At 39.5% G+C, this 22926-nt stretch overlaps 1 protein-coding gene across 4 annotated transcripts in view; it reads left to right on the top strand.

The window, feature by feature from the left end:
• Positions 1–22926, top strand: part of HERC6 (HECT and RLD domain containing E3 ubiquitin protein ligase family member 6) — a 77491-nt gene that overhangs the window by 20161 nt on the left and 34404 nt on the right. For all 4 annotated transcript variants that reach the window (XM_078366866.1, XM_078366864.1, XM_078366865.1 and 1 more), the window contains exons 9-13: positions 2213–2334; positions 3428–3487; positions 6732–6825; positions 11499–11688; positions 16050–16204. In XM_078366866.1, coding sequence (XP_078222992.1) covers positions 2213–2334; positions 3428–3487; positions 6732–6825; positions 11499–11688; positions 16050–16204 — 621 coding nt within the window. The remainder of the gene's footprint in view (positions 1–2212; positions 2335–3427; positions 3488–6731; positions 6826–11498; positions 11689–16049; positions 16205–22926) is intronic.

The raw sequence follows: 22926 nt of genomic DNA, 5'->3' as shown, positions 1-22926 counted from the left end.
AGTTTGTCATAACTAGGGGAGAGCATGGCACTGGAAGTGGTTGCTACTGGCATCTGGTAGGCAGAGGCTGGAATGATGCCGCTAAACATCCTTTGATACACAGGACAGCTGATCACAGCAGAGTCTTCTGACCTAAAATATCAATAGTGTCAGTTTAGAAACCCTGATCCAGGGCATGTGTGGCTGGGGTGGAGCAGAGGAAGAGTGGAGATAATTAAGAATTGAGAGATGAAGGTGGGAGATAATGTTCATCAATTCTGAAGTTACCAAGAGTGAGGGCAGGAAGGATGACCTTGGGAATCATGGTGTGAGGAAGATAGTCAGCAAGGTGCTGAAGCCTTCAATGAACTAAAGGGAGTGACCAGGACATTGGGGGAAGGTTACAAAAGAGGAGGAGGCAAATGACATAGTCTCATGCCGTGTATTTGGGAGGAGACAGGGATTTTGAAGCAGCAAATAAAGAAATGGTATGTAAGTGTCAAGAGGGAGCGCCTCATTGTCCCAAGTTTCCTGGGATGTGGGAAGAAAAAAACTCTTCCTCTTGATCAAACTACAGAGAAAGCCCAGGACTCAGATCAAGAAGCTGAAGGGAACTTTAAGAGCCATGGTTACCTGTCTTTTTCAAGAGGTCTTTTATTTCAGCATTAAACCAAAACAATGCATAATTTCCTGGCTCATAACAAGTGCAGTAGAGGCATAGGTATAAGTTACAACAGAGCGCTAATGCCTCTGGAAGACTATATTGAAGATGGATTTTTCTTTCCAGACAGTGATTTTTGAAACTTCTGGCTGGGCTATTTGGTCTCAAGTATTATATAGAAGGATAGTTCTCAAAGTGTGGTCCCCAAACCAGCACCATCAGCATCACTGGAGAATTTGTTAGATGCAAATTCTTGTGCTCAACCCTAACCCACGGAATCAGAAACTATGGGGTGGAGCCCAGCAATCTGCTTTAACAAGCCCACCAGAATCTCCCACCAGGTGATTCATATGCACATTACAATTTGAGAGTTACTTATATAAAAGTAAACACTTGTGGGTGATTAAAGGGAACAATGAAACTAATTATTGAGTGCCTACTATAATCTCAAAGCTTCGTATGCCCACTATAATTTCATCTTAACAGGAACCCAGAGAGGTAGGTATTATTATCTCTTTTTATTTATTGTGATAAAATATATATAAATACAACTTGCCATTTAAATCATTTTAAGTATTTGATTCAGTGACATTAATTACTTTCACAGTATTATTCAACTTACACCACTATCCATCTCCAAGACTTTTTCATCACCCCAAGCAGAAATTCTCTAACTATGAAATAACAACTCTCCATACCCCCTCTCCGCACCCAGCTTTGGGCAATCTTGAATCTACCTTCTGTCTCTATGAGTTTGCCTATTCTAGATACTTCATACAAGTGGAATCATACAATATTTGTTATTTTGCATCTGGCTTATTTTACTCACTTGTCTGCAAAATTCATCCACATTGTGGTTTTGTTTGTTTGTTTGTTTGTTTGTTTGCTTGTTTTGTTTTGAGACGGAGTTTCACTCTTGTTACCCAGGCTGGAATGCAATGGTATGCTCTCATCTCACTGCAGCCTCCACCTCCCAGGCTCAAGTGTCCTGCCTCAGCCTCCCGAGTAGCTGGGATTACAGGCACCTGCCACCACACCTGGCTAATTTTTTTGGTATTTTTAGTAGAGACGAGGTTTCACCACATTGACCAGGCTTGTCTCAAACTCCTTGACCTCAGGTGATCCGCCTGCCTTGGCCTCCCAAAGTGCAGGGATTGCAGGAATGAGCCACTGTGCCCGGCCAGAATTTCATTTCTTTTTTAGGCTGAATAATATTTCATTGTATGTATATTTTAAAAATCTATTCATCTGTTGATGAACATGGGTTGTTTCCATCTTTTGGCTATTGTGAATAATGCTGCAATGAATATTTATTTACAAGTATCTGTTTGAAGCCCTGTGTTTAATATATACATATATTTTTTAATGTTGAAACTAAGACTCAGACCAAGCAAAGTGGCCCAGGCTAGGAGGTGGAATAGCCCTACCCATTTGACACCAAAGCTCCTCCCACCAAATGCTACCACCCAAGAGGACAATGCCTATTAACCACCCATGCCAGATGATTTACTGTATAATTTACTATTCAACATGTGTGTGTGTTCCTGATCATTCTTTTTTCCTTTCCGGAAGGATACTAGTTCCACAAGTGCTCCCAGGAAAACCCTGCCAGAAATAAGCCGAATTACCCAGTCCGTGGCAGAAAAATGGATAGCAGTGAAAACAAGAAGTACTGAACATGAAGTGGCTAAAAGGTGGCTCTGTCTGATAAATTATAAGCTGCTCTTATCTGGTTCTGAGGCCTTGGTCATTTTATCCTAAGAAAGAGGGTTTGGTTTAATTGTGAAGGTATTTGTATTTTGACCATGATCCTCTTCTACAGCCTCTTAATGTCACTAGGTCATTGATGTACTCATTTACAGATACATGGAGGACATGTGATATCCCAGGTGCTATTGGTGAGGAAGTTGCAGGAGAGAAAAAGCTTACAAAGCCTTCAATAAGGTGGACTGTTTTCATATATTCATAGTTCACCCTTTGGAGTTTATGAGTTTTAGTCCTCACAGGGATAGGTTTTATTTAAACCTACATGAATTGAACAAATCAACTATAAGGGTTTTGGTGAGATTTAGAAATAATATGAACAAAGTATACCCAGGATTTGGGAGACTCTTAAGAGAGTAGTTATCCTCATTAATAATGATTCCACATCATCATTTACTTATTCAGACATTATAAGATTTTTTTTGTTTTTTGTGATAGGGCCTTTGTCACCCAGGCTAAGTGCAGTGGCACAGTCATGACTCTTTGCAGCCTTGAACTTCTGGGCTTAAGTGATCCTCCCACCTCAGCCTCCCAAGCAATGGCAACTACAGGCATACATCACCAGGCCTGGCTAATTTTTTTTCTTTCTGAGACAGAGTCTCATTCTGTCAACCAGACTGGAGTGCAGTGGCACAATCTCTAACATTTCCAGTGTTACCATTTCTCATTTCTTTGCTAGCCCATTCTCTTTTTTTTTTTTTGAGACAGAGTTTCACTCTTGTTGCCCAGGCTAGAGTGCAGTGGTGCAATCTCAGCTCATTGCAACCTCTGCTTCCTGAGTTCAAGTGATCCTCCCGCTTCAACCTCCTGAGTAGCTGGGTTTCTAGGCACGTGCCACTACAGCCCAGCTAATTTTTGTATTTATAGTAGAGACAGGGTTTCACCATGTTTGTCGAGCTGGATAATTTTTGTATTTCTTGTAGAGACAGGGTTTTCCATGTTACCCAGGCTGCAGACATACTAAGATTTAAAAGGCATGCTTTATAGTATGTTGTGACTTAACCCTTGTTATTACTTTTACAGTGAAGTTAGAATGATATTTTCATCTCCTGCTTGTCTGACTGCGAGTTTTTTAAAGAAAAGGTAATATTTACATAAGATTTACCTTCATTTAAAACACTGGAAAATATGTAAAATGATATGTTTCAAGTAAGTTTAATTTGTGACTTTTGTTATCCTTGCCTACAGAGTCCGACACAGAGAACTTTGTAGGTTGTTATAGAATTCTTTCATTTTATAAAGTAATTTTCTGTTAGACCACTATAAGTTATAATTTCTAGTTAACATTGTTTATTTCCTTCATATTGCTTTGCTCTGTTGTCCAATTACAAGGAATGGTGTTTTTTCAGGATCTCTGTATATACAAGTGATCAACTAAATCTCACATTGCTTTAGTACTTAGCAGCCAAGAGTACACTTTACAATTTTTACTGTGTACGATCAATTAAAAATATATCTTATTTATGTTGTCTTTAACTCACTGCTACAGAAGAAAATCTGATTTTGCTCTATTTGGTTTAACCTTTGGTCTGATTCAATGGTTTAAACAATTCCTTTAATGCTCAATATTTAGCTCTTCTATTTCTGCTCCTTCCTCCAAGTTCTCCAAAATGGCACCTGGATGTAAAAGAGACAAGAAGGAGAAATAGTAGTGTAAAGGGGTCTTAGGCTGCCCTCTGCCTCTTTGGAGGTCGATGCCTTGCTTATTTGTCTGCAGCTCGTGTAATTCATATGGGTTCTCCTTTGCCTGGTGAGGTCCTGTCCCTCTCTTGTTAACTTGGCCTTAAATTTGCTCACTGTTTCAAAATATGGTGATACACATCTTGTACCCACTCCTGGCCACTAGGTGGTACTCACTTAGCCCCTGTTGCTATTACTTGCCCTTGTCTAACCCCCGTGGCAATCCCATTAGTTCTTAACCCAGCTGCATTCTCAGGCAGTTTGTGGGACTAGAGGAACTTGGATTCCAACAACTTCACCTCAGGCTAATTCTTGCTACATGTGGAAAAATCTTTTCTATGTGAAGAGTATTATCTTCCTAATGTGAAAAAGTATCCATGCTTACTTCCCAGGACTGAGGAACTCCTAAGATATCAAAGGCTACAAAAGAGAATATATTTTAAGGGAGAAATTTATAATACTTTGTTTTAGTACTTGCATAAATATTTTAGCCCTAATATTACTATTGATCAATTAATCTAGCAAAGAGAAAACCTTCCTTCCCTTCCTTCCTTCCTTCCTTCCTCCCTCCCTCCCTCCCTCCCTCCCTCCCTTCCTTCCTTCCTTCCTTTTTGAGATGGAGTCTTGCTCTGTGGCCAGGCTGGAGTGTAGTGGTGTGGTCTTGGCTCACTGCAACCTCTGCCTCCCCAGTTCCAGTGATTCCCCTGCCTCAGCCTCCCAAGTAGCTGGGACTGCAGGCAGGAGCCACCACGCCCAGCTAATTTTATATTTTTAGTAGAGACAGGGTTTCACCATGTTGTCCAGGATGGTCTCGATCTCCTGATCTGGCAGATCTCGTGATCTGCCCACCTTGGACTTCCACAGTGCTAGGATTACAGGTGTGAACCACTGCACTTGACTCATTTCCTTTATTTATTTGATGAAGTCTCACTCTGTTGCCCAGGTTGGAGTGCAGTGGTGCGATCCTGGCTCACTGCAACCTCCGCCTCCCAGGTTCAAGCGATTCTCCTGCCTCAGCCTCCTGAATAGCAGGAATTACAGATTTGTGCCACCATATCCAGCTAATTTTTTATATTTTTTTGTAGAGATGGGTTTCACCATGTTGACCAAGCTGATCTTGAACTCCTAACCTCAGGTGATCCATCCGCCTCAGCCTCCCAAAGTGCTGGGATTACTGGTGTGAGCCACCATACCCAGCCTTTTTTTAAATTTTATTTTTATTATTTTCATTTATATTTTTGAGACAGTCTCTCTCTGTCACCCAGGCTTGAGTTCAGTGACATACATGGTCTTGGCTTACTGCAGCCTCCACCTCCTGGGTTCATGTGATTCTCCTGCCTCAACCTCTTGAGTAGCTGGGATTATAGGCATGTACCTCCACACCCAGCTAATTTTTTTATATTTTTAGTAGAGACAGGGTTTCACCACATTGGCCAGGCTGGTCTTGAACTGCTGACCACAAGTGATCCACCCACCTCAGCTTCCCAAAGTGCTGGGATTACAGGCATGAGCCACTATGCCTGGCCTTTTTTTTTTTTTTAATTTTTAGAGATGAAGTCTTACACTGTTGCCCTTGCTGTAATGCAGTAGTTTGATCATAGCTCACTGTAGACTTGAACTCCTGGGCTTGAGCTATCCTCGCATCTCAGCCTCACCTGTAGCTGGGGCTACAGGTATGCACCACCATGACTGGCTAATTTTTTACTTTTTATTTTTTTGTAGAGACAAGGTCTCTTCTATGTTGCCCAGGCTGGTCTCTTGAACTCCTGGCCTCAAGCAATCCTCCCACGTTGGCCTCCCAAAGTGTTGGAATTTTAGGCATGACCCACTGCAGGTGGCATACAATATTTGATAATGCATTATTTTAAAATTGTTAGGCTTATTGAATGCTGTCCTCTCAAATATCACTAAAATAACTTGTTGATAAGACAGGCCAGAGAGAACAGTACACATAGACAAGGCCTTGATAGTGTTTCTGAGAAGAAAAACCAGGTCAGAATTTATTGACAATTGGGAGTTTGGTTTAAGGAGATCTTTCAATGTGAGAAGGAAGGCTGGAGATTTGATCTGGACTAGGTAGATGACAACAATCCAGGATGGGTGGAAACAGCAAGGCAAGGATTTTGAGATAAGGGATTCAAAGATTTTTGGGCATAAACTGTTGATACTTTCCATTGAAGAGTTAGTGGATCTTTCGAAAGTTCCCATGATGAACAGTTGCCATTTGCCTGGACGAAAGTTTCCTGGAAGAGTAAAGTAAAAACAAACAAAAAAACAGTGGCATTGCAAAGTTCTGTAAATATAAATGGTAAGGAGGGTGGAGGGTAGGTAGTTCTAGTTCTTGGTGTGCAAACTGAGTGTGGGGCAGATGGTTTCCGTTCTCAGACTCAGCACATAAAATTTTGTTAATACAGCAGCCCAAACTTGATGTAGCCACTATAGAGATAATAAATTGTTATCTACTGTCTTTTAACAAGGAGAACATATATTATATGTCATGTAAGTTGATTATTTTGAAAGAAGGCAAACTATAAGAAAAAGGTTTGTATCTTATATTTAATAATATAAAACAACAAATGACATATGAACTTTAGAAATATCCCTTTCCCTCTGTTTATGTGGTTTCTTGCATTTCTTGTATCCAAAGAGGAACTGGAGAAACGACTTCCATTGATGTGGACTTAGAAATGGCAAGAGATACCTTCAAGAAGTTAACAAAAAAGGAATGGATTTCTTCCATGGTAATAGCCAATACTTACTTGAGATATAGAACAAATACAATTGCAGTTTAATTTTGTTGGAAGCTGGATGAGAGGAGACTATGATTTTAATTGCCTGATGGGTTCTTCCTGCCCACTGCAGAAACAAAAATCGACCCACTGAGACCATGACATTGTAGTAAGGAAAGAGTTTAATTGACATGAGGCTGGCCATGCCACGTAGGAGATAGAATTATTACTCAAATCAGTCTCCCCGAAGGCTCACGCTTGTAGCTTAGGGGCTTTTCAAAGATAGTTTGGTTGGCAGGGGACTAGGGTAGGGAGCATGCTGACCAGCTGAGTCAGAGATGAAATCATAGGGAATAGAAGCTGTCCTCTTGTGCTAGTCAGTTTCTGGGTCGGGGGGGGGGGGCACAGGACTGGTTGGTGGGTCCAGGTGGGGTCATCCAGTTGTCAGAAATGCAAAAACCTGAAGTGACATCTCAAAAGGCCAAGCTTAGGTTCTACAATAATGATGTTACTTGCAAGAATAATTGAGAGGGTTGCAAATCTTACAACCTCCAGAATAATGGCTGGTAATTATTTAGAATTCAAGCCCCTCTCATCCTAATTTGGTGGGCTTTCATTAGTTTTACAAGAACAATTTTGTTTTTGGGACCAGCCGTTATAATTTAAACTATAAACTAAATTTCTCCCAAAGTTAGCTTGGCTCATGCCCAAGAATGAGAAAAGACAGCCAACCTGTGAGGCTGGCAGCAAGGTAGAGTCAACCATGTCAGATTTCTCTTACTGTCATACTTTTGCAAAGGTAGTTTTATGATTGGGGCTGACATTTATTTTCTCAATGAACCCTTAAATGTACAATAGATACAATATTTTTATTTTCAATATAAGAAGAGCAGTGCTTGAGAGGTGGATAATCTCTACCATGATGTAGGAAAAGAGTGTTGGTTTGGGAAGCAGGACCTTATCCTGGACTGATAAACTGAAAAGCCCCTTCTCTATTCTGAGATGAAACTCACATCTATTTGAGTTGAATCTCTATTACTACCTCATCCCTTCTCTTTGGGTCACATTTTCTTTACCTGTTGAGTTCATCTTTAAAATCTATTCCAGTTTAATATTCTGTGATTCTGGGTTGTCTTAGGAAGAAAACTTGCTTTTTGTGTACTGCCTCGGGTTTGAGTTGGTGGAGGGGGTCGCTGCATATTAATAATTAACAGAATACCTCAGTGCTCAGGAAGCTGTAGACTGGGTAGCTTAAATAACAGACATCTACTTCTCACAGTTCTGGAAGCTGGGAAGTCCAAGATCAAGGTACTATCAGGTTTGGTGTCTGGTGCAGGCCCACTTTTTGGCTCATAGATGATATTTTCATTGTCTCACATGGCAGTGTGAACCCCAAATATCTAAGACAGGTCAGATAATTTAGAAAGTTTATTTTGTCAAGGTTGAGGACACATGCCCATCACACAGCCTCAGGAGATCCTTGGACATGTGTCCAAGGCGGTCGGAGCACAGTTTGGTTTTATAGATTTTCAGGAGACATGAGACATCAATTCACATATGTAAGATGAACATTGGTTTGGCCTGGAAAGGCAGGACAACTCGAAGCAGGGAAGGCGGCTTCCTGGTCTTTGGTAGATGATAAGAGAAAAATGGTTTTATTCTTTTGAGTTTCTGATTAGCCTCTCCAAAAGAGGCATCAGATATGCATTTATCTCAGTTAGCAGAGGGGTAACTGAATAGAATGGGAGGCAGGTTTGCACTAAGCAGGTCCCAGCTTGTCTTTTCCCTTTAGCTTAGTGATTTTGAGGTCCCAAGATATATTTTCCTTTCACAGCAGAAAGGGCAAAGACACTCTCTGGGCTCTCTTTTGTCAGGGCACTAATGCCATTCATGAGAGCTCCAATTTTTTGAGATGGAGTGTTGCTGCTCCTTTTACCCAGACTGGAGTGCAATGGCACGATCTTGGCTCACCACAACAGCCACCTCCCAGGTTCAAGCAATTCTCCTGCCTCAGCCTCCCAAGTAGCTGGGATTACAGGCATGTACCACCTAGCCTGGCTAATTTTTTGTATTTTTAGTAGAGATGGGGTTTTTTTGTGTTGGTTAGACTCAAACTCCCGACCTCAGGTGATCCACCCAAAAGTGCTGGGATTACAGGTGTGAGCCACTGTGCCTGGCCATGGCCTCACCTCTTAATACTATCATATTGGGGGTTAGGTTTTTAACATATTAATTTTGGGGAACATATTTAGCCTATAGCACAGAAGGAAAAAAAATAAGGTTTGCACGATTGCATGTGGAGCATTCAGATAAAGAAGCTCCCTGAACAGCTAGGAATAAGAGTTTATAAACCAAATTGATGGAGGAAAGGGAGAAGGAAGAAAGGGCTCCTATGGAAGAACAAATGGGATTTTATGGAGACAAATGGAAGGTATGACAGTTTATGAGAATGTTTGTTTGTCTATGCAATTTCTCATCCACATGCAAGTGATCTGAATGATTGGTCTCCTTTTTAGCAGTGAAGCTCCACAATGGAGGATGTACAAGAACTTCTTTCTAGAAGAGCCCTGCATTAGTTAGATAAAAGAAGCTTCCAAAAGGTGTCTTTCTGTATTGACCATACCTTAAATGTCTTCAGTTAGTAAAATAATCTTTATACCATTTTGCTGGGTCTGAGTAGTTCCTTATACATGAAAGGGAAAGGGGGAAAGTGTTCCTTAATGTGTTGCAGATATAATAATATTTTCATTTGCAAGATGAAATGATAATAGCAAATATTATGAAGTGTATTTTTAAAATGAATTTATTTAGGTGATATGGGAGATAATTTGGGGTACTCTTCCCAGCATGAGTTCCAAGGGACAGTAGCTTCATGAAAAACCCCATTAAAAAAGGTTCTTGATGAAACAACTTTGAGAACACTGCATACTACTATGGAATCATGAAATACACATTAGGAAATCAAAGGTTCTATGGCATCGTACACTAAAAGAAATCTCTTTGACCCTATTTTTCTTGGAGTTATTTGACATTGTGATGCTGTTTTTCAGCATAACACTTACAGGCATTCCACAGAAACCATATTCTGCTAGACATATGAAAAAACAAATTTTAAGAATTTTAATGTAATTAAAACAATATATAGTACATCACAGTTTATTGTTGCGTATATCACTTATTTACCCTTTTGGGAGGCAGACACTGTAATTCCAGAACATAGATCTATTAGGTTGAATAAATGCAACTAGCTGCTGTAACAAACAACTTCCAAATCTCAGTGGATTAACACAATAAAATATTTTCCAACATCCTAGTCCAATGAGGGTTGGAGGTCAAAGGCAACTTTGCACAGGTTCATGCAGGGCTGACTCGGGCTTCTTTCTAGCGTCTCTAGGCCCTGGGGCAGTAAAATCCTCCACTCAGTCTTTTGAGTTGGCTAACAGATGACGGAAGTGAGTATGGAGGGTCCCATGAGAGGTTTTAATGGCCTGGCCTCAATGTGTCACGTATCACTTTCTCTCACATTGGTGAGCTAGGACTCAGTCACATGACCCTGTCTAACTGCAGGAGCTGGGGGGCTGCCATCTTTCCTCCTGTGAACCTAGGAGGAAAATGAAAAATGACTGGCAAGGTGAACATATGGCATTTTCTCTGCCATGGTAGATTTTACTACTGCCATGTTCACCTTCTAGTTGAGTAATCTCTTTCCTCTAACTTCCTTTGAGTCACTCCTTGCTCATCTGTAAAAACAAGGTAAAAACAAATAAAACAAAAGTTATTTTATAGGATTATCAATAAGAAAGTAAAGTGATTTACATGAGATCACCTGACATAAGTATTCAATGAGTGTTCAAACAAGTATAAATAATATCATACAGGTTTATTCCCACTAATATGTTTTTATATATGTCCTATTTTAAAAGTTTACTTCTGGGCTGGGTACAGTGGTTCATGCCTGTAATCCTAGCACTTTGGGAGGCCAAGGTGGGAGTACTGCTTGAGCCCAAGAGTTTGAGACTGGCCTGGACAACATAGTGAGACATCATCTCTACAAATAATTTTCTAAAATGAACTGTGTATGGCAATGCACTCCACTTGGGAGTCTGAGGTGGGAGGATTGCCTGAACCCAGGAGTTTGAGGCTACAGTGAGCTATGATTGAGCCACTACACTCTGAGGCAAAACTTTACCTCTGAATGAAATAAGTAATATAAAAATTTAGAGCTATCTTTGCTCTGAAAATTTATCTACTGATATATGAGAAAACAGAAAAAAAGAAAAGGATATTGTGTGTGGGGAGGAGAGGAGCTGGGGATAGCTCCTCCTTCTAGAAGGAGGAATACTAGTGTGACCTGTATACAACATTGCTTTCGAAGGGCTTTTATTAGTTTTGAACCCATAATTCACTCCGTATATGCATGCTCATAGTATTTCCTTTTTTTTCTTCAGGCAGCCTGATATAAAATGAGGAGAATGGCTCTCATGTACCACATCAGGGGCATTTGGGATGGAAGGAGTGATGTAACTCCATCACTATTGAGTTTCATCAATAGGTTTCAGAATGACTAAGTGTTTATTCTAACTGAAATATGGTGGAGTGAAATCCCTAATTTCATAGCTTGCTTTTCACAATACTCTGTATCTAATATGTCCTGCGTCTGTTCCCTAATCCTATTTTGAGCACAGATAACTACGTGTCTCGAGGACAATCTGCTCAGAGCTCTTCCGTGCCGTTCTCCACACCAAGAAGCTTTATCGGTTTTCCTCCTGCTCCCAGAATGTCCTGTGATGCATGACGCTAAGAACTGGAAGAACCTGGTGGTTCCATTTGCAAAGGCTGTGTGTGAAATGAGTAACCAATCTTTGCAAGTCCTAAGTAAGTTTTATGTAACTTTATCTGTATTCTCAATATAGAGTCACTCTCTGAAGTGTTGTAGTGAATTTTGTATAGAAGATTTCAAAATAGACATGTATTTGAGAACATGGCATGGGAATTATTGAAAAGATTAATAATCTAAAGCTATTATAATTATTAATCTTATCATACAAAGCACGTGTAGTTTTTAGACTTAGATGTGGCTTTAACATCAGAGTTTGGTAGCCATAAAGTATTCAATCAAGATAAATCCATACTTTAAACATTTTTGGCTCATGTTATTTTGAAACTTTAGACATTTAGATCAGCGATGATGAAAAAACAAACATTGAACCTTGTGTTATTATTTACTTTATTCAATACTATGTGATGTCCTTTTATAGTTTTTAGTGAATATTGAAAGTTCAATGATTACCCAATAACCCACTGGGGTATAGATGTTTATATACTCTTCTACATAGAGGAGGGAGAGGTAGGGAATGTAGATAATTCTTTTGAAGAGTAGTAAATGATTATTAGGGAGAATGAGTGAACCCAGGAAACAGAAATTAACCTGTAAATGATTCTCCTTAGAATTGAAATGAGTCTAAGAGGCAGTCAAAAGACATTATCTTTTGAAAAAGTATCTTCTCTGTGACAGATAATGAAATTTCAGAGATGGGATCAAAGGCAATTATTTTCTCTGTGGTGGGTCCAGTCTTAAGGTAGATAAGGGAGTGTCAGAGAAAAGCCTCTTCCAGCATCTGCTGACCTTAAAGGGCCTTTAACTTAAGATAATCAGCATACCAGGGTACTATATTTTGGGGTAAATTTCCCTGGGCTCCTTCACTTAAGAGATGCAGAGGACCAGGCATTGTGGCTTACACCTTAATCCCAGCATTTTGGGAGGCCAAGGTGAGAGGATCTCTTGAGTCCAGAAGATCGAGGCTAGGCTAGGCAACATAGTGGACCCCTTGACTACCAAAATTTTTTTAAAAATCAGCCATACCTGGTGGCACACACCTGTGGTCCCAGCTACTTGGGAGCCTGAGGTGGGAGGATCACTTGAGCCCAAGAGTTTAAGGCTGTGTTGCTGGAAAGGGGTCCCAATCCAGACCCCAAACAAGAATTCTTGGATCTCACACAAGAAATAATTCAGGGAGAATCTATACAGTAAAGTGAAAGTAAGTTTATTATGAAAGTAGAAGAATAAAAGAATGGCTACTCCATAGGCAGAACAGCCCCTCGGAGCTGCTGGTTGCCCATTTTTATGGTTATTTATTATATGCTGAAAAGGGGGTAGATTATTCATGCCTCCCCTTTTTAGATCATATAGGGTAACTTCCTGACATTGCCCTGGCATTTGCAAACTGTCATGGTACTGGTGGGAGTGTAGCAGTGAGGACGACCAGAGGTCATTCTCCTCGCCATCTTGGTTTTGGTGGGTTCTAGCTGGCTTCTTTACTGCAAGCTGTTTTATCAGCAAGGTCTCTATGACCCATATCTTGTGCCAATCTCCAATCTCATTCTGTCATTTAGAATGCCTAACTGTCTGGGAATGCAGCCCAATAGGTCTCAACCTTATTTTACCTACCCCTATTCAAGATGCAGTTGCTTTGGTTCAAATGCCTCTGACAGCTGCAGTAAGCAATCAGCACACCACTGCACTCCAGCCTGCGTGACTGAGCAAGATCCTATCTCAAAAAAAAGAAAAAAAAAAGGTACAGAGAATATGTACAATGAAATGTAAGCCACCCAGTTCCCCTCCCAGAGGTAGCTACAAGTTCTAGTTTCTTGTGTAACCTTTGAAAGATGTTCTATATATACAAACATACAAATGTATTCTTTCTGTTTTTAATGGTAGCAAATTATTACTCTTCCACAACTTGCTTTCTCTCACTAAACAGGATATCATGGAGATCATTCCATTAGAGAATGTATAGAATTGCCTCATTCTATTTAATGGCTGAAGAATATTCTAGTGTGAAGCATTTCATTGTACATATATAAATTTACACAAGCAGGAAAAATTCCAGAAAGCAAAATTACTGAGTCAAATTGTATGTAAACTTTAATTTTGAAATATTTTGCCAAATGACCCTCTACAGAATCAGGGTCATCATGTCACCCAACTTGGTTGTTATTCACACTGTAGTCTATATAAATTGCACTCCTAGAGTTGGGCAACCTGTCAGTACTGACAAAGGATGTATTAATTTACATTTCATCAGTGATTATGAGAGTATCAATATGCATACTTTCCGGCCATGTTATCAAACTTTAATCTTTGCCATTCTGAGAAAAAAACCTTTTAATTTTAAGTTGAATTTTTCTTATTAAGAGTGAGGTTGTGCTGGTTGTCATATATCACAGATCTCTTTGTATATCATATTCTGTGAACTCTTATTATAGGACCACCAGGTTTGATTTCCTATTGCACAGTAACATACCAATACACTGAAACAGTAGGAGTTGCAGCAGAGGAAGAGTTTAATAATTGTAGGGCAACCAAATGAGGAGATGAAAGGAAACCTCAAATATGCCTCTTCAAGAGGTTTGTGGATGGGGTTTTTAAGGGGGCTGGACACAGGTGATGACCTAAAGTGTGGTGATCACTGATTGGTTGAGAAGTGAGGGGTAAAGTCAGGGATAGGGCGATGAAGAAACCACATTCCTGTGCTGAGTCAGTTCTTACTTAGGTGAGGGTCTTCAGACCAGTTGCTGTCAGCCATTCTGCTGGAATTCATGATCTGAAAAATGCCTTAAGTAATTCTTGGGTTAAAAGGTCCAGTGTCAGAGATTTATCTGTAGGAACAATGGGAGAGCAGGTGCTCAGTGTGCTGTGTGACCCTGGGTTAGTTTTCAGCTCAGGAAAGCTGAGCTGAAGTGGGTTCAAGTGCACCAGCACACCCTAGTCAATGACAAACCATAATTCTGTATAAACCCTGGCTTATAATTCCCATTAAGAAAGTAAGAGCGGTTTCGCTATTGTTTTCCCTTCTTTGCTCTTTTCCCATTGGTTGTTAGTATTTTTTTTTTAATTTTAGAAAATTTTTAATTATTAAGGCAATTAATCCTTAATCAATAATATGAATTACAATATTTAGGCTATTAAAAATGTTTTTTTTTACTTTGTGGTATTTTTGTCATGCATAATTATTTTTTAAAATTTTAATGTAACCTACTATATTAATAGTTTATGGTTTCTGGATTTGGGGTCATACTTAAAAAATTATAACTAAAATAATTCCTGTCCTCTTACTATAATTTTTATTTCATTTTTATATTTAAATATTTGATCCATATGAAGTTTATCTTGGTTAAACACTATTTTTTTCTAGATCAGTTTCTAATTTTCCTCACACATGTACTGAATCTTTTTAATTCCCACTAATATGCAATGCCACATTTATTATATATTAAAGTCTCATGTGCATTTGAGTCTACTTATGGAATCTCTCTGTGTCTGCTTTTTATATATCTGGGTAATACTGTTTTAATTATATTAGCTTGATAGTGTATTTTAACATCATATGGATTTGTTTTCTGATAATTGTTCTGAGAATTTAAATGTTCCACATTTCAAATACATGTTGCAATCCAGTAATATTAAAATATAATTATTGGCTATTTTTAAAACTACATGGCCATGTACCAGGTGTTCATAAAATCTAAAAACATAGATAATATCTTTTCATTTTTTTATTAAAAATGTCCGACCATGTGTGGTGGCTCATGCCTGTAATCCTAGCACTTTGGGAGGCCAAGATGGGTGATCACAAGGTCAGGAGTTGGAGACCAGCCTGGCCAATATTATGAAACCTGGCTCACTAAAAATTCAAAAATTAGCCAGGTGTGGTGGCGTGCATGTGTAGTCCCAGCTACTCGAGAGGCTGATGCAGAACTGCTTGAACCCGGGAGGTAGAGGTTACAGTGAACCAAGATGGTGCCAATGGGCGACAGAACAAGACTCCGTCTCAAAAAAAGAAAAGATAAAAAATGTCTTTGATGACATTATATATGTGTGTCTGTGTTTTTGTATTCTCCTATATGTTTTCAGATTTTATAGATACCTTATACAGTTGTCAGTTTGAAAATTGTGAAGTCAATCAATTAGGCATAAATGTGAGTCATCAAATAATTTCTTCAAATCCTGAATTTGAGATTTTTAAAATTCTAATAATACTTGAAAAGAGAAAAAAAATTCCACATTTGTGAGCATTAAGTGTTGTCCAGGATGTACTTAAAAAGATATTTATAAATTATGCCATCAAAAATGTAAAATATTATCTATTTTGTACATTAAAGAACCCAGTAGAAACTGAGGGATTTGGGGGATGGTAGGAAAATCATATTTATCATGGCTAATTTTACACCCCCAGGGAAGTGTTGGGCATTTTTGCAAGAATCTTCTCTGAGACCGCTGGTCCAGATGCTTAAAGCAGCCATTATCTCTCAGCTGCTTAATTGGACTGAAACCGAACAAGATCACTGTAATATTAAAGCTCTTTTAGGAATGATGAAAGAACTGCATAAGGTAAGGGTTCTTCTAAAGGAATGTATGTACTATTTTATTCAATTAAAATCCCTTAAATCTCAACCATTGGATTTCTAAGAAGTCGAATAAAAATCATGAGTCATCAAATATTTTTAACAGGAATATAGAAAAGGGAAATGTTTGGCATAAAATAATTAGGGATTCAAAGTTGAGAAACTTTTGAGGACTTAAGATGTTTTGTAATGGACTTCTTTCATTAAGAAAAAGTACACTGTGCCTGTAATTCTAGATACTCTGGAAGCTGAGGTGGGAAAATGGCTTAAGCCCCGGAGTTTGAGGCTGCAGTGAGCTAGGATAGTGCCACTGTACCCTATTCTAGGTGACAGAGCAAAACCACGTCTTAAAAAAAAAAAAGGAAAAGAAAAGTACATTGAAGGTATTGCTACATGTAACAACATACAGCAACATGGATGAATCTCATCAGCATAGTGATGAACAAAAAGTACACCAAAAATTATACTCTATGGCTTCTTTTGCATGAATTTTAAAAACAGAGCTAATCTATAATGACAGAAAGCAGAATGGTGTTACCTCTTGGGAAAGGCAGTTGTCTTGGAAGGAGCATAGCAGAACAACTTGAGGCATAGATAAGCACCTGGACAGTACTTACCCAAATAAGTATGTATGTAAAACCTCACCAAAATGCACATTTAAGATTTATGAGCATGCAGGGTGTGGGGGCTCATGCCTGTAATCACAGCACTTTGGGAAGCTGAGGCGGGTGGATCACCTGAGGTTGGGAGGTCAAGACCAGCCTGACCAACAGGGAGAAACCCTGTCTCTACTAAAAATACAAAATTAGCTAAGCGTGATGGCACATGCTTATAATCCCAGCTACTCAGAAGGCTGAGGCAGGAGAATCACTTGAACCCGGGAGGTGGAGGTTGCAGTGAGCCAAGATCCTGCCATTGCACTCCAGCCTGGGCAACAAGAGCGAAACTCTGTCTGAAAAAAAAAAAAGATTTATGAACTTACTGAATGTGTTTTGTAACAAGAAAAACCTTCCCTCAAATTAGGAGCAAGCCAAAAGACCAAAAAATGACTAGAACAAGCACAGCCTGATGAGTAGATGTGTCTATTAGAACTTGTATACAGGACACTCCTGGACTTCTGGATGGCAACAGGATAGCTCTAGAGATCTGCGCTGCCTCCCATCTCTAAGCTGCTTTTAAGAAAATTTTCTGGGTCGAAGAGCTATGGTGTTTGAGCCATGAGACTGTTTGTCTTGGTAGGTTCTCAGATACTCTCCAGGATGTTTGGGTTCTCAGGGATACCTGCTCCTCAGCTGGGCACCATAGCCTTGGCTCACTGCCTTGCCTTTAGGGTTAAGGCACTGGATATAAACCCTTAAGTAACTTGGTGGGGGACCCATCATACTACACATGTGTGATTTTTTTCTTTTTTTTGAGATGGAGTCTAGCTCTGTCACCCAGGCTGGAGTGCAGTGATTTTGGCTCATTGCAACATCTGCCTCCTGGGTTCAAGTGATTCACCTGCCTCAGCCTCCCAAATAGCTGGGATTACAGGCACCTGCCATCACACCTCGCTAATATTTGTATTTTTAGTAGAGACAGGGTTTCACCATGTTGGCCAAACTGGTATCAAACTTCTGACCTCCAGTGATCCACCCACCTCGGCCTCCCAAAGTGCTGGGATTCCAGGCGAAGCCAATGCACCCAGCCCATATATATGGTTTATAAATGAAACATATATGTTTTATTTGTAACTTACTAAAAATTTAATAAAAAGAAAGAGTCGGGCGCAGTGGCTCACACCTATAATCCTAGCACTTTGGGAGGCACAGGTGGGTGGATCACCAGAGGTCAGTAGTTCGAGACCAGCTTGACCAACATAGTGAAAGTTGGTTTCTACTAAAAATACAAAATTAGCCAGGCATGGGGGAGCGTGCCTGTAATCTCAGCTACTCGGGAGGCTGAGGCAGGAGAATCGTTTGAACCCGGGAGGCAAAGGTTGCAGTGAGCTGAGATCATGCCATTGCACTCTAGCCTGAGCAACAAGAGTGAAACTCTGTCTTGAAAGGAAGAAAAGTTCACAGAGGACTATGGCCCAAACAAAGAAAGGGCCCAATGGATACTGCTTTATCAACTCAGTCTGTCAATATCAGAATATTTGCTAAATCCCACTGTAGAAATATCAAATAAGGCCATTAGGATTTGGTATCCACATTCTCTATGGGTGTGTCAACATTAAGGTCATCAAAAATGCAAAGTTTGTTTTAGTAGAGTTACCTGAAGTCAGTGGTATCCAGAAGTCCCTGAGCTTGGTTACATCATCCTCAATCCCAATAAATAGAAATCGGACTGGGCTCTTGACTAGATCTAAAGATGGACATAAGCATGTTATAGGTGAGTGTCTGAATTCCCACAGTGATCAGTGATTCACAGAAGGGTTCTTAAATTCCAGAGGTGTAGACCAGAGTAATGAGAGCACTAATGTCAAAGGCATCTAGGGCAGCACTTCTCAAATTTTGATACGCATGTAAGTTATCTGAGATCTTGTTAAATAATGCAGATTCTGATCCAGTAGGCCTGGGTGGTGCCTAAGATTCTGAGAAACTCTTAAGTGATGTCATTACTGATGCTCCAAGGATTTATGCTTTGATGTTCTTGTGCCTAGGAAGAAAAGCTATTTAACTAATTAATAATGAATTACTAAGACCATTACATTGTAATTTACTGTCTTAAGCTGCAATTAGTAAACATAATATTTGGTCCCAGTTATGGAATGGTCTCTAGTATAGTGGACAAGTAAAAGACTATATTTATTATACTAATGTTGTGATAGAGAATGCATAATATTAGGTCATGCTAACTTCAGACATACATCCTGGGACCCAAACATTGTCATCAAATCTCTCTCTCTCTCTCTCTCTCTCTCTCTTCCTCTGTCTTTCTCTTTGCTTTTTTCTTTTTGGGTTTCATTCTCTCTTACTATATATAGGGTATCAGAGCAGGGAACTATTTCTAATATCCAACTTTTGTTTTCCTTCTAGGATAATTTTACTTCTTAATAAAATACACCTCTTTCCCTGGTGCTTTGTAGTACTCTTTATGTTGAAAATCAGGTATTCATTTGGCTGTGAATCTGTCTTTGTACCAATACAACACCATACAAGTTACTGTATCTTTATAATAAATATTGACATGTAATAGAATAAGTTTCAACTTTTATCTTCTCCTTCAGTATTATTGTTAAACTTAAATAAAAACTTTAGAATTACCTTTTTGTTCCAATTCCACAAATTCCCATTTGTTGGGTTTTTGATTGTGTTTTTGACCTGGTAGTGAAATGAATCTATAAAACAATTGGAGAGAGAATGACAAATTTACATTATTCAGTCTTCTAAGTCTGATCATGACATAGCTCTCTGTTTATTTCATTCTTGAATTTCTTACAGTAATATAGTGTTCTATGTAGAAGTCTTGCAGTCTGTTATTAGATAAATCCTGAGTACTTGATATTTTTATGTGATTATATATCTTTTTAAAACAGCTTTATTTTACAACTGTAATCCCAGCACTTTGGGAGGCTGAGGTGAGTGGATCACAAGGTCAAGAGATTGAAACCATCCTGGCCAACATAGTGAAACCTTGTCTCTATTAAAAATGCAAAAATTAGATGGACGTGGTGGCATGTGCCTATATTCCCAGCTCCCTGGAAGGCTGAGGCAGGAGAATTGCTTGAACCAGAGAAGCAGACGTTGCAGAGAACTGAGATTGTGCCACTGCACTCCAGCCTGTGACAGAGCGAGACGCTGTCTCAAAAAACGAAACCAAACAAAATAAGCAGTTTTATTGAGATATAATTCACCCATTTAAAATATACAATGTTACGCTGGTAATCCCAGCACTTTGAGAACCTGGGGTGGAAAGATTGCTTGAGCTTAGGAGTTCGAGACCAGCTTGGGCAACATAGTGAGGCCTTGTCTCTATTTTTAAAAAAAATAAAAATTAATAAAATGTGCAATGTAATACTTTTTAGTATATTCATGGAATTATATAACCTTTACCACAATCAATTTTGGAGAGTTTTTATCACCCGAAAAGAAGCCCTATACCCATTAGCAGTCACTCCCCATTCTCCCCCCAACTCCCATCCCCTGATTCTCACCCCAGCCCTAGGCTAACACAAATCTACTTTCTGTCTCTCCAGATTGGCCCATTCTGTACATTTTATGTAAATGGAATCACCCATTATGTAGTCTTTTGTGGCTAGCTTTTTTCACTTCGCATAATATTTTCAAGGTTCATCAATGTTGGAGTATGTATGAGTACTTCATTCTTTCTTATTGATGAATAATAAATCATGCATTGTATGAAATATCACATTTTATTTATCCCTTCCTCAATTGATGGATATTAGGGTTATTTCCACTCTTTGACTATTAGAAATAGTGCTGCTATTTACATGTCTGTACAAATTTTTGTGTAGACATATGTTTCCATTTCCCTTGGGTATATACCAAGGATTGCTGGGCCATATGGCAACTCTAGTTTAATCTTGTGAGGAACTGCCAGACCGTTTTCCAAAGCAGCTGTACCATTTTGTGTTCCCACCAGCACTGTATGACAGTTCTAGTTTTTCCATATTCTTCTTTGTTTTTTGAGGGGAGGGATGGAGTCTCGCTCTGTTGCCCAGGCTGGAGTGCAGTGACACGATCTCAGCTCACTGTCACCTCCACCTCTCAGGTTCAAGTGATTCTCCTGCCTCAGCCTCCTAAGTAGCTGGGATTACAGGTGTGCAACACACGCCTGGCTAATTTTTGTATTTTTGTAGAGACAGGGTTTTACTATGTTGGCCAGGCTAGTCTCAAACTCTTGACCTCAAGTGATCCACCCACCTCTACCTCTCAAAGTGCTGGGATTATAGGCATAAGCCACAGTACCCAGCCATTTTTCCACATTCAAGCCAATACTTATTATTATCTGCCATTTGGATTATAGTCATCCTAGTGAGGGGGAAATGGTATCTCCTTGTGGTTTTGATTTATATTTTCTTGATGGCTAATAATGGTGACCTTTTCATATCCTTATTGCCCATTTCTGTATCTTATTTTGAGAAATGTTTATTCATATCTTTCATCAATTTTTAAATTAGTTTATTGGTCTTTGTATTATTGAGTTATAACAGTTCTTTATATATATTATAAGTCCCTTAACAGTATACAATTTGCAAACGTTTTCCCATTTTTTTTAATTGTACTTTAGGTTCTGGGGTACATGTGCAGATCATACAGGATTGTTGCATAGGTACATACATGGGAAGGTGATTTGCTGCCTCCATCCCCCCGTCACCTATATCTGGCATTTCTCCCCTTGTTATCCCTCCCAAACCTCCCACCCCCCACTGTCCTTCCCCTATAGCCCCTGCAAAAGACCCCAGTGTGTGATGCTCCCATCCCTGTGTCTATGTGTTCTCACTGTTCTATGAGTGAGAACATGCAGTGTTTGATTTTCTGTTCTTGTATCAGTTTGCTGAGAATGATGATTTCCAGATTCATTCATGTCCCTACAAAGGACGCAAATTCATTGTTTTTTATGGCTGCATAGTATTCCATGTTGTATATGTGCCACATTTTCTTTGTCCAGTCTATCATTGATGGGCATTTGGGTTGGTTCCAGGTCTTTGCTATTGTAAATAGTACTGCAGTGAACATATGTGTGCATGTGTCTTTATAATTGAACAATTTATAATCTTTTGGGTATATACCCAGTAATGGGATTGCTGGGTCAAATGGAATTTCTATTTCTAGATCTTTGAGGAATCGCCACACTGTCTTCCACAATGGTTGAACTAATTTACACTCCCACCAATAGTGTAAAAGTGTTCCCATTCCTCCACATCCTCTCCAGCATCTGTTGTCTCCAGATTTTTAAATGATCACCATTCTACCTGGCATGAGATGGTATCTCAATGTGGTTTTGGTTTGCATTTCTCTAATGACCAGTGATGAGCATTTTTTCATATGTTTATTGGCCTCATGTATATCTTCTTTTGAAAAGTATCTGTTCATATCCTTCATCCATTTTTGAATAGGTTTGTTTTTTTCTTGTAACTCTGTTTTAGTTCTTTATAGAGTCTGGATATTAGCCCTTTGTCAGATGAAGAAATTGCAAAACTTTTTTCCCATTATGTTGGTTGCAGGTTCACTCTAATGATTATTTCTTTTGCTGTACAGAAGCTCTGAAGTTTAATTAGATCCCATTTGTCTATTTTGGCTTTTGTTGCCAATGCTTTTGGTGTTTTAGTCATGAAGTCCTTGCCTATGCCTATGCCTTGAATGGTTTTGCCTAGGTTTTCTTCTAAGGTGTGTGTGTGTGTGTGTGTGTGTGTGTGTGTGTGGGTGTGGGTGTGGGTGTGTGTGTGGTGGAGTTTCACTCTTGTTTACCCAGGTTGGAGTGCAATGGCGTGATCTCGGCTCACCACAACCTCTGCCTCCTGGGTTCAGGCAATTCTCCTGCCTCAGCCTCCCGAGTAGCTGGTATTACAGGCACACACCACTATGCCCAGCTAATTTTTTGTATTTTTAGTAGAGACGGGGTTTCACCATGTTGACCAGGATGGTCTCGATCTCTTGACCTCATGATCCACCCACCTCAGCCTCCCAAAGTACTGGGATTACAGGTGTGAGCCACTGCGCCTGGCCTTCTTCTAGGGTTTTTATGGTGTTAAGTCTTATG

This window comes from Callithrix jacchus, chromosome 3, assembly GCF_049354715.1.
Source record: "Callithrix jacchus isolate 240 chromosome 3, calJac240_pri, whole genome shotgun sequence".
Classification (NCBI taxonomy): domain Eukaryota; kingdom Metazoa; phylum Chordata; class Mammalia; order Primates; family Cebidae; genus Callithrix; species Callithrix jacchus.
This window is presented reverse-complemented; position numbering and strand designations above follow the sequence as displayed.